At 38.8% G+C, this 12976-nt stretch overlaps 1 protein-coding gene across 1 annotated transcript in view; it reads left to right on the forward strand.

The window, feature by feature from the left end:
• SAMTOR (S-adenosylmethionine sensor upstream of mTORC1) overlaps window positions 1-10678 on the forward strand; it is a 30110-nt gene extending 19432 nt beyond the window's left edge. Inside the window, exons 4-5 of the mRNA XM_088529902.1 lie at window positions 5134-5248; window positions 9611-10678. Coding sequence (XP_088386028.1) covers window positions 5134-5248; window positions 9611-10240 — 745 coding nt within the window. The 3' untranslated portion in view covers window positions 10241-10678. The remainder of the gene's footprint in view (window positions 1-5133; window positions 5249-9610) is intronic.
• The last annotated feature ends 2298 nt before the right edge of the window (window positions 10679-12976 follow it).

Here is a 12976-nt window from a genome sequence, read left to right on the forward strand (position 1 = left end):
ATCTTGAATTAAAACCATTAATTTTAGATGTGATCATTGGCTTGGGTATCCTTGAGGTATTTTCTTAACAAAGGTTTTAATTTTGTCTTGCACCTTTGCTCAAATATGAATTTTATTCTTGGTGTTTGGGAGTGTCCTTTGCCTCTTACTTTCTCTCTCTTTTTTTCTGCTTATTTGAGGATGTTTCATTATTAGTATTTATTACAGTACCCAACCCATTTTTCCCCAAATATCATACATTAGTAGCTTGCTAATGTGTGTTGGGAAGAATTTCATACATTGCGTATATAATGGAATAATGAATGCAAAGCATGTGGTGCTGGAATGCTGTGTGTATGACTCCGTTTATATTCTCTATAGACCCCTCTTGCCACTGTCTGAAGTAGCACTGAAGTAGTTTGTTTCTGTGCTCTGAAGAGATTTTCTTGTTGCTGTCTTGTCTTCTGTGGGCAACACTCCAATTCAGATGTAGCATTGATTAGAAGAGTGGCAAGCACAGTGGTAAATGCTTCGTAGCAAACATCTTTGTAGCCTTATCAGGTGGCAGTCTTTGTGACTGGTGTTTGTAGCATAACTTGCAAATGCGTAAAGATCTCACGCTTGCATAGTTGAATAGTTGGAAGCAAAATGAAAACATTTTCTTCTGCATGTTGTTCTCTTATGACAAGGCAACAGATGCTTCCAGAATGAAGGTAATAGCTTCTCATAATAAGCTTGCTTCTCTTTGTTTTCTCTCCATTCTCTTTTTTCTTTCCTCTTCTCTTTTAGTGAAAATACTGCTAAATCAATCCAATACCTGCTTGTAATGAGAACCGTCAAGCAGTTTCTCACAGAATGCTGATTACATGTTAATACCTTAGAACATCTAAATAAGGCTAGCATTTATTAACATATAATTTCAGCATTAATATAAATAGCATTTTGTTGGTACACATTTATTTAAAGGATTGCTTTGGTGATCAAACACAACTTCAGCTTGATTTGTTTTCCATTCCGAGGTCTTGTCATGATACAGCATTTTACTCTCTGTGTCTCTGCACATGCTGCATCTTTGTATGTCGTGCAGAGTTTAGAAAGGCCACTGCAGAGTGAACTACACATGAATGTGTTTGTTTTGCTATCTGTAGCCTTAGCTTTTAATCTAATTTAGTGTGTATAGAAAGTTTTTTATTTCATAACTTTAAAAATGTGGGTTATTTCAGCCAGTGATGATGGTCTTTGTATTCTTTCTCAAACCTGAAAAGCACGTGTGCATTGACAAGCATGTACCTGACAAATGCAAGGGTCCTGAGACTCGCCGAGTAACCAACAAGCCATAGTCATGTTTTCAGTAGCTGTGCAGGCCTTATAGCAACAAGGCCTAGCTGTTAACCCAGAGAAGCCAAAAATCATTCACTTTCTGTAATTTCCTCTATGAAATGCAAAGTTATCATTGGCATCTCTATGGAAAGTAACATTATTTTTGGTGTTTCCTTCCATCCTAGAATCAGTTTCATTTCTCTAACATTACATTTCCAACTCTCAACCTGTCATGAAGCTGGCCTTCAAAGTGGTTCAGTCTTAAAAGACAAAAACGGCTCTTATCTGATGTTTAACACTCATTCCCTTCAACAAATCAGTCCCATTTGCTTCATTTTTGAGTCCAGTTTTTCTTCTTTTTCCTTTAAACTGACTTAAAGGTGCTCTAGCTTAATGGTAAGAATAATGACTTTTTTTTTCCCATATGTCCTGGTTTGACTTCTCTAAAGGTCCAACCTGCAATTCCTTCTTTCCTTTTGGTCGCATAACTGTGCTCTGTTTGTCTGTCTATGTTGATAGCTGGCAGCCTGAGAACTGTTATTAAGCAATTAATTATACCAGTGCTCTGAGGGGCAGCTAATGCTGACAACCAGCAGGAGAGTGGAGACACAAGTGAGCTTCTCAATTACTGCTCCTTACAAGTTTTCCAAGTCCATTTGCAGTGGATTCAGGCTACTGACCGCCTCTGAGGTGATGCAGCTGTCACTGAGGAGAGGGAGCTTCTCTTCCTTAACCCCAGCGCCTTGGCTCTGTTTGGAAAAGCTGCTGTGGGAGCTGCTGTTCCGCTCGGGATGCAGAGCGGCGGCTCCGCGGGAGTGGGCAGCGCTGCCCTCTCCGGCCTGTGCCCAGGAGGAGCCGCGTGGCGGCCGAGAGCGTTCCCGAGGAGAGCAGCCAGGAGACTGGAACGTGTCTCCGAGGTTGTTCTGTAGATGAAGCAACCTCTCCTGAAGAGGAGAGCGCTCTGGTTTGCGCTATTTTCTTTTAGTCTGTTCAGGTATTTCATCTAACCCCTCATTGAATTTTATTGTCCCTTCTCTCTATGGGAAGCTTTTCCTGCATTAGGCTATGGAGTCCCAATATTCCTGCATATTTTGTTTTCTCTGGCTCAGTGCAATTTCCATCCACTTGCTACATAGAAGGAAAGCTAACCTATGGTTGTAGGTGTTTGTTTGAATAAAAAAGAATAAAGTCAGAAGTGGCTTTTGCTTTTAATCTCTGTATCAGCTTTTCATTTATTGGCTCCATTAATCTGCTGTTGGTATCTGCAACGACTAGACAAGGAGTCCTGTTCTGAGAATCCCTGTACCATGCCTGCATGGAAAGAGAAATTACTTCAGCCCTTACTTGTAATTTATGGCTATTAGCATCTGTATGGTCCTCTCTAAAATTCAGACTCCTGTTGTACAGGATGCATTGCGTTTGGCAGCCAAACTGGGAAGAAAATCAGTTGTCCTCATTCTGAAGTCTCATTCAGTTCTGACCAGCTTGCTGACAGCTCTGGTACTTCGTTCTGTTTTAGTTGAGAATTAGAGATAATTGTTGAAGAGCCATTAGCCTTAGTGTTGCTTGCAGTTTGACAGAAACATCCCATGGATTATCTTGTATTCCATGTAGAGGCAAAATCTTTAAACTTGGCATTATCTTGCTGAATTGCAAGGGCTGTTCTGGCACTTCTGCAACATCCTCTCTGTGGCAGACATTGAGAGTTGAGGAGGAGCTTTGGGGAGAAACCTGAGGGGCTCAGATCTCCTTACTGATTCTTAAAGAAATTGTCTGCTGTATTCTGTGTTCCTGCTCTTTATTGTTGCTCTTGGTCCAACCATGGTTTTTGTCAGACTCCCCTGGCTGGGTAGATGGACTTTGGGAAGGTTTTTTCAGTCATCTATGTCCGCAGGGCTGAATGTTTCCCAGAAAGATGCACAGACTTATTTTAGAGGAGGCAGCTGGGCTTGGAGACAGACATTTGAAGCAAATAGAAGCATTTTCTTGCTAGAAAGTTGTTCTCCCTTGTGGAGCTGTGAATTCACCTTTGCTGGCCTCCGTTAATGGATTTTAAGTATTCTAGGTTTTTAATAGTTGCAATAGAAAGTTTTATGTCATCTGCATTTACATGCAGCTGCTCCAAGAAAAAGAACCCAAACTCCTTGGTACTGCTGGCCTAACCAGTTATTCCTGACTGTGCTGTGTATACATATATGCATATGGTTTTTTTAATGCTTGGATACATTCATCCAAGTCGTGTTTTAAAGAACAGTGAGATACAGGTAGGTGTCTGCTAGCAGACTTGCCCAGAATTATTTATCTCCAGCACTTACTTGTCTGTTGCAATTTCAAAGGAAGAACAAACAGCAGGAGCACCTCAAGTGCAGACTGAAGTAGGGTCTGAAGCCAAGGAATGTCGTCAATGGGAAGGGACACCCAACAGTTCCTGATGTCAGTGTAACTGAGCGTAGCCTTCTCGCTCTTATGAGAGGGACAGTTTAGGCAAAATGTCACAAAGAAGTGCCAGGAGGAGGCAAAACTCTTATTTGCAATGGGATAGGTGACCATAAGTACTTCTATACGGTTGCGTTGATCTTACCAGATACCACATTATATAGAGTGGCAACTGCACTAGGCATCATGAAATTGCCTTTGGTTGCAAGCTTGAAGACCACAAATGTTCCTCTAGGCATTGGTCAAGGAGTACTAGGCCTTGAAGGTAAGAACATTTTCAGAAGCAAGGTAACAGTCACTATCCTCTTAGAAAGTTGTCAACTTTTATTTGTTTTGTTTTGACAACTGTGTATTTAACTCAAAAAAAAAAAATGTCTATAACTTCATGAGGATGCTTTAGATAGGTTTTGTAGTTGGTCACAGAGAATATCAGAGCTTCCAAAAAAATGGAAAACCTTCTGCCAGCCACTTTGGCTTCCTATAAAGGGAGTTTCCACCAGACAGTTTAAGAACATTGTTTCTCCTTATGATCAGTTAGCTGTCTTCCTTCTGACCTCCCACCTTCCATTTTTTTAATTAGTTTTGTGTTTTTGTGGTTGTTTTACACCAGAAAGCTCTCAAGTTTATCCAAGATGGCAGTGGGCCACTTTTCACTGTGTTTTTTCATCTTGCATGTTTTGGGAGGGGATATGTGCATCTTTTTGCTGCATTAAGGAACTAGAATGCAAAAATGTCTTAAGCATCCTCAACCTTTTACTATTGGTCTAAGCAGTTAGTTCTTCCTTTCTCCATCACTACCCTTGTGTTTTTAACATAAATCTCAAGCATTAATCTGTTTTCAGAAAAGATAGTTAACATGGGTCATAAGTTTAAATGTTGAGTTGTTTAGGGAATAATTAAATACTTTCATTTTTAGAGACTTTTTTGTTTACTTCAGAACACTATTGTGTGTTGTCTCTTTGTTAAATCAGACTGCAATGCTTGACAAGAGATGCCCTTTAAAATAGGAAAGACAAATTGGTAGCGTTGAAAGTTTCTTTTGAACTGCTGAAATTGTGACAGAAGACTTAAGACATGTGAATGAAATAATAGACTAAGAGAAGATAAATTGGGGAAAGATGAGGTAAACTCCGATCAGCCTGAATAGCAGCCACTCAAACAGCTTTTAGGTAGTTACTGCAAGTTGCACAGGTAAAACTATTGCAGTATTAATAACTGAGGACCATCTGCTTTACTGATGGGGCTTGGCTTTTGTAGGCACTTCGGCAATTTAAGCAATGCATTAATTTCTATTACCCACTATAGGAGAACACCACAAGGTGTTTTTTTGTGTTAGTTAGCTGAAACTGCAATTCAGAACACAACATTTAATAAAAATCATTTTTTGTTGCTTCTTAGATTGCTCCACTCCTTGGGTAAAATCAGATTACTTGATGTTGGTAGCTGCTTTAATCCATTTCTGAAGTTTGAAGAATTTCTGACAGTTGGCATAGATATTGTTCCAGCTGTTGAGGTATGTAATGTACTTGCTGCATTAATATTTTATTTCCTTCGCATATATTTTAGAATCCTTTAAAAGTTTTTTTTTTTAATGGATGTTTAATACTTTATACTTAAAACAAAGGTATTTAGGATATATATTTGAGTTGTGGTCTTCCTACCTCCTCCATTCATACATGCAGCTCCCAGGATTTACTAATAGAGAACTCTATTGTTTTAAAATATTCATATTTTATGAGTTATACCTTTTGTAATGTTTTTGGTGGATCTCAATATTGGAAAATGTGTGTAGCCACCTTTATTGGTATTTCACATTAAGTTTTTGCATCTTAAAAGGCCTCAATAAAATGTAGGTAGGTTTATGCTTAGGCCTGAAGGGTTTCTCTCAGAGACTGCACTTGCTGGCAGAAAGAAATGATCAATGGGGATGGTTCTGAGGGGAAGAGTGTTAATAAATTGGGCCTTTTGGTTTATTGCTGCAAATATTATTGATCTTTCTCAGTGCTGGAGGTAAATGTATCAGCTTCGGATACCCTTCCTTGTAAATACTACAGGGTAAACTGTTGCATTGTCTTTCGTCTTTCCCTCTTAACCTGACTTTTCGAGTCCAAGCAGTAAATGGGCTGCAGATAAAAAGATACAGAAAGGGACATATATCTTTCAAGAAAAGAAATCTTGGACCATTTGCATTTTGACCACTTGTACATGGCTGGATTTTTGGAACAGGCTCTGTTAAAATCAGTGGCCTGAAGTAGAAAGGGAGAGAAGAATTGCGTAACGGTACCATAACAGTTAACTTGAAAGTAATGCTGCCCTACAACAAGAAAATATTTGGTGCACAGTGTGATTTACATGCAACTATAGTTTATATTTTGTTGTGGTCACCAGGCCTAGTCTGCTAATGGCTAACTGATATCTTCATATGCCTGTATGCCTGAAGCTAATGAAGGATTCCAGAAGAATCTTTTTTTATTATTTTTTTCCCTTTATGTAATTCAATGCTGGCTTCAACTAAAACATAAAGAAACTTTGAGTGGACTTCATCATGTCTAATTTGAGGAATTAGCATTAGTTGCCCAAACATACTGGATTCTTTACTGAAGAATTACATACGTTCATGAGCCAGCAACTTGCCCTGTGGCCAAGAAAGCGGGTGGGATCCTGGGGTGTACTAAGAAGATTGTTGCCAGCAGGTCTAGGGAGATGATCCTCCTCCTCCACCAGCCCTGGTGAGGCCACATCTGGAGTATGATGTCCAGTTCTGGGTCCCCAGTACAAGAAGGACATGGAGACCCTGGAGAGGGCCCAGGATAGAACTGTGAAGATGATGAGGGGATGGAGCATCTCTGCTATGAGGAGAGGCTGAGAGAGCTGGGCCTGTTCAGCCTGGAGAAGAGACGGCTGAGAGGGGATCTGATCAGTGTGGGTAAATACCCTATGGGAGGGTGTCAGGAGGAGCGGGCCAGACTCTTCAGTGGTGGCCAGTGACAAGACAAGAGGCAACAGCCACAGACTGAAGCACAGGAAGTTCCACCTGAATTGTGAGAAAAAACGTTTTGACTGGGAGGGTGACAGAGCGCTGGAACAGGCTGCCCAGAGAGGTTGTGGAGTCTCCATCTCTGGAGATCTTCCAAATCTGCCTGGATGCCACCCTGTGCCACGTGCTCTAGGTGTCCCTGCTGGAGCAGGGGGATTGGACTAGATGATCTCCAAAGGTCCCTTCAAACCTCAATCAGCCTGTGATTCTGTGATACTCCCTAAGATTTCCCAAGACATCTCAGAAATCTACATAGATGGGCATGACACAGGATACAAAGGAGCTCTCTGTGCTGTGGAGCAGCAGCCTAAGGCATGTAAAATGGGAACATGTGGCAATTAAATTCCCAGCTGAGGTGCATCTAGGTGTCTACAACTGAGGGAGGTGTCTAGGTTCCGCCTGCAGGCAGTGGAAGTCTAGTCATAAAGTAATCAATGACACCCAAATGTTTGCTGCTTCACAGTGAGGTGACTCACGTCCTCACCTCATGCGCTGCTTTGACTAGCTCTCAGTGACTGTAATGGGAGCTCACTCACCTGTGTGGCATGGGCAGAATCCAGCCATCAATTTTCAGATATACACAGTTAATGTCATGATAGTTTCATAAGAAAGCTACCTTTTTTTTAATTTTCTGATTCATGAAAATGAGTTCAAACTTGAAATGAGTTCAAACAAATGAGTGACCAAATCATAATCAGAAAAGTCCCAGCTAGGCTATTCTATGAATGCAATGGAGAATGTGAGTAATCCAGGCCAGATAATAGGAGAGGGAGTAGTCAGGTAGCTGCAATTCCTGTGTGCTAACCAGTTTTGCAGGATCTGTCATGGTAAAATGGGGCGATAAGGTAACTGAATTCTTGCCATCTGAAGCAGCAGCATACCGAGGTATGGTACTGGGGCTTTACTGTACAGAATACAGGGTCACTGTGAGGCCTGTCTTGGGTTCAGCAGCTTCTCTTGGAGGCTTTGGGGTGGCTGGGGAGCCTCATGAGGTAGCTATTGAGCAGGGACATGGGGTACAGTCTGCACATTCGCACAGATCTGCAGGGTCAAATTTAGCACCAGCTCCAAACCAGACCTGATGGGTTCAAGATACTTATTTTCCACTTTGCCAGTACCGTAGCATCCTGAATAAATGTATTTATTGTATCTATAGGCCACTAATTGCCCATTCAGATTAGCAGTCCCAGCTATTCTTTTCAAATGTGTATGTGCTGCGTCTAACTTAACTTCACTTAGAAGCAACACTTATGTTACCCTGAAAAATTATTTTTCAAAGCACTACTTCCACGGTTGCAACTTCATGATGTCTATTAATAAGTTTTAATTTCCTATGCTAAATATCACAAGGAAGCAGAAAGTAGGCCTGCAGGGAAAGTGGTTGCAATTAAAATTTCTTGATCATAGCCACTTTTTGATTTTTTTTGCATGCAAGTGGCCAAGATTAAAGCTAGTGAAAAATAAATCACAGATTTTTGGGGCACTGACTAATTTTTCTGATTTGCTGCTTAATCTCTGCTGCTAGAATAATTTTACATGAACAGAAATAATGGCTTACTTAGAATTAGTTGTGTATATGAATTGATTTATAAATACCTTTACAGTGTTATTACTTTTTAAATTATTATTTTGTAAAATATGCTATAAATATTTTTGCGGTATGAAAATGCATACCTTTTGGATGCGCTTAATAGAATATTTGGTTTCTGCTTTTATTTTCTCTTTTTTGAAATCTGTCATTCATTGTACATTGTCTAGTCATGAATACCATTATTTTTGCTGCTATTGAGTTGAAATATTTCATCTTAAACACCTTTTTCAATAAGAGAAGTCAGCCCCAAGTGCTGATGAATATGTAGTGTCAAAGTAAATAGTATAATATTACTCTTGGATTATATTTTTGAGATTATTCTATGATTGAGGATGTTATGAACTTACTTGGTATGTTATTTTGTTGTCATTTCCTGTCTGTGATGCCTTGAGCACACAGAAGATCAGCTGATGAATTTAAAGCTTTTATCTTTCTGTGGTAACTGCCCCCAAGTGCTTGTTTTAGTCATGCTGTAGCTTCAAAGTACAACAGTGAGTGTCCATAGCTGGACTCGCCGCAGCTGCTTCATGTTTCTGCACCACCACGTAATGTTACATTACTGAAGTATTAAATATTCCTGACTCCTTAGCAAAAAATGTGAAAATACTCAGATGTCAAATTTATTTTCTAATCACTGACAAATATAATCCAGACCTTTTTTTAAATGAATTACATTGTTTCATGCTGTTGTCACATTTTAATATGCAACTGTACTGACATGGCATAGTATATGGTATACTGGGAAGACAGGGAAATTTGGTAGTTAGTATAGGGTGATTTTAGATTCCAACTTCCGGAGAAACAAAAGCAACGGAGTGTTTCTGTCTTTCTCCCTTTTTTTTTTTTTTTTTTTTTTTTTTCCAAAAGTGATTTAAAAGCAATAGGTGACACTACAAGCATACATAGACACTACAAACATTTTTAGGGCTGATGTGCTATTTTCATTTTAAAAAAATGAGCTGTTCTTACAGCTATCAAATCTCCAATATGTTTTTCCTCGTCTAAAAATTTTCTTTGCAACTCTGCAAGCTATCGTTACATGCTATTTTACAGTCAGTATTTTGATCTACTTAGCAAGAGGCATATTTAGCAGACTTAAAATATCCTCAAGGGAGCAAAGAGGTCTGTTTATGGTGATTATCCTGTGGGTTTGAATTGTAAATTCTTCTTTAAACTTAATGTTGATTTATTTGGCTTTTTCTGTTTTGTTTTGTTTTGTTGGTTTTTGTTTTTTTTTCCCTCACTAGAGTGTGTACAAGTGTGACTTCTTAAATCTTCAAATTCAGCAACCTCTCCAACTGGCACAGGATGCTATAGATGCCTTTCTCAAGCAACTGAAAAATCCCATTGATTCTCTACCTGGAGAACTGTTTCACGTCGTTGTTTTTTCCCTCCTCCTTTCTTACTTCCCATCGCCCTATCAGCGATGGATATGCTGCAAGAAGGCGCATGAACTTCTCGTATTAAATGGCTTATTGCTCGTAATCACTCCTGACTCATCCCATCAGAATCGCCGTGCAATGATGATGAAAAGCTGGAAAATTGCCATAGAATCATTGGGTTTTAAACGCTTCAAGTATTCCAAGTTTTCTCATATGCATCTGATGGCATTTAGGAAAACCTCCCTGCAGACAACAAGTGACTTGGTTAGCAGGAACTACCCAGGAATGTTGTATATTCCACAGGATTTCAACAGCATAGAAGATGAGGAGTATTCCAACACTTCCTGCTATGTCCGCTCGGATACAGAAGATGAACAGCTAGCGTACGGATTTACGGAGCTACCCGATGCTCCGTACGACTCGGACTCTGGAGAAAGCCAATCTAGTTCAATTCCTTTTTATGAGCTAGAAGATCCTATATTGCTTCTAAGTTAGTGTAGTAGTTGAAAGGTCCTTTCAGTCAAGCCTCTTGCTTAACTAATTCTGCTATACTAACAAACATGGGCTCAGCACACAAAAATGGTTTGCATAAAGAAGATGCAAAGGTTTACAGAGTTTGCTATTTTTTTCTACTTTTGAATTTTAAAATTTATTCTTGTATCAAAGTGAAAAATACAAGTTTTATGCAAATGACTTATGTCATAGCATAAATTGCTGTTACTTTCTTTACAATTTGTATCACTAATTTTTCTTTTTTTCGAGAGGTACCATTTGTTAGTGCTGTGAAGTGTGAATTCTATTTAATTTGCTAAATGTTCTTTCAATATTTTAAGTGTTAGTGTTGTTGAGCATAAGGCACTGGAGTTGGTGGGCTTCTGAGAAGTTTATGTAGGAAGAAATAATTTGCACTTTAATTAAATGTGCAGATAGTTTTAAGACACTTGGTTACACCTGTCCCTTAATGATGGAACAAAACTCTTTTTACAAAACTTGTTTCTCCAGTCCAGACGTAACTAGAGTGAAAGTGTAACACTTGCACATTTGATTTTTTTGCTTCCACTGCAGCCCTCTTGAGGTAACACCGAATCAATGTGACACCCAATACTGGAATCCATTCATCCATAGTTATTCCCACTGTGTAACTTCATTTCCATAAGCTGCAGGTAGGCAGGATGGTGACGAGGTTACTTCCACAGCGCAGTGTTGAGGACAACTTCTGAGGTTACCCCCACAGAGGACAATTATGTTTCACTTCGAAGCTGGAAGGTGGTTTTGCAATTTTAGCACTAATGTACATCAGTATTTCCTCAGTTATGGTATTCTCCTTTCTTTCCAGACTCTGAGGTTTGAGGGAAACAGGGTGGTTTCTGTGAAGTTTTAAAGTAAACTATTTATGCTTTTTTTAAAAAAACACAACTGTTTTCTTTAATCGCCCTTTACCGTCGACCTCCCAGATTATAACTACAGGCCAATTTTGTAAAAGCAACCTAATTGTGTAAGTTTTTCAAGGATACACATATGTGCTCAAACAAGTACATTTGGATCACGTATATGAGTGAAACGAACATACATGATTTTGCTTATTTGGACACCAATTTTATGTTTGGTTAAATAAAATAGCTTTCTGAAAACTGCTCTGCAATGTAAGAAGCTGGAGGATAAGTGTTTTATATTTATGAAGTTTTTTTGTTTAAAAAAATGTGTAATTTATGGTTTTTTTGATAGAGGGTGGAAGGGAAGTTCTGCTCAGAGGTAGAAATAGAGGATTAAGTGTTAATTTAGCTTTGATTGCCCTCAGTTTAGAGAGAGTGGCTGGATTTTTCAGATTTGAAAGCTTGAGTTTTAAACCTGTATGTGAGCACCTAATCACAAATGGTTCAACCTGGTTGCCACATCGTGGATTTCAGACTGACTTCAGGAACATGGTAGGAAATACTAATGAATAGTTTCCCAAGTGGCTGTGATACCTTGGACCATATTGTTATATTAACCTGCCACTCCGGAGTTTGAATCCTGAAGTTACCATGTGAACTGCAGTTTCATTGTGGTGTTCACAGTGATTACTATAAAAACAAAACTAGCTCCTTCTGTTCAAGTTTTGCACTGACGTGTCACAGTTTGACCTGTCTATTTTCCCCATATACCCTATTTGTTATAAAAAGGCATCCTGTATTGGTCTTATTTTCACTAAAACACGAACTATACTGCAATGCTTTATTCTTTAAGCTTTTTTTTTCCCCCTTGCTCATAAATTTAAAGTACTCCCTAGTATCTGTTTCAAATTTGTTACTGAATGTGAATGGTATCATGGTATACAAAATAATTATATTTTGAGGTGTAAAACTTGAAATTAGGCGCAGAAACAGAGATCATAGTTGAATGTTAATGTTTTCTTCAGAAAATATTAACAGTTACAGGATGGATGTACAGTGGACTAGAACTCAGTGTTTGCAGCTGACACTTCAAGTTCCCTTTCACTAAAGTGCTTGTCAGTCAAAACCTTTTTTCTACTGCTGACTCCAGCAGTGCTCATGCTAAAGCTAAAATATTGGTGCTCTTAATTCAGTTGTTTACAGAAATTTAATTTGTGCATACTTCAAAGTGTGCCCAACATCTCAGTTAAAAATATTCCTTTTGAAGTTATTTAGCAACTAGCATAAATGCTGGCATTGGTCCGTATAATTTGGTTTGTGATTTGTACAGATAAGCAGTGCAGTCCAAGATTTATCATAAATCACTTTAAATTGACTAACACTTAAAATTTAGAGCTATTTGACAACTTGGTGACACCATTTTACTTGTGTGTTAGGGACCAGAGGAACATAAAAGCTTGGTTCTCTTGCTGCTCATTCGAAATAACCTAAAGTGTTTTCTTTGGGGGTTTTGTATGTTTGTTTTCCTCAATGGACAGCGGGTTGTGGTGGAGGAGGAATGTGGAATTTCCAGGACTATGTAAACCCCTCAACAATACAGTGACGATAGCAGGAGGAATTTTTGAATATTTGCCTTTGATGCAAGAAGAGTATCTGTAGATGATGAAGTGTTTCAAAATCATGACTCGAGAGGAGATGAGGAAGATTTCTGAAGATTTCTCATCCTTACGGTTTTGGGGGACAAAAGGAAAAATGTGTATTTGCATTTCTGTTGTTGTCTTTATATCACTACTTTTTGTGAACAAAGCACATTTATTAAAAAAAGGAAAAAAATGAAAAACTTTTTACCTTTTTATAA

Source organism: Tinamus guttatus, unplaced genomic scaffold (genome assembly GCF_059628265.1).
Source record: "Tinamus guttatus ecotype Peru unplaced genomic scaffold, ASM5962826v1 Tinamus_guttatus_pri_ptg000355l, whole genome shotgun sequence".
Classification (NCBI taxonomy): Eukaryota; Metazoa; Chordata; class Aves; order Tinamiformes; family Tinamidae; genus Tinamus; species Tinamus guttatus.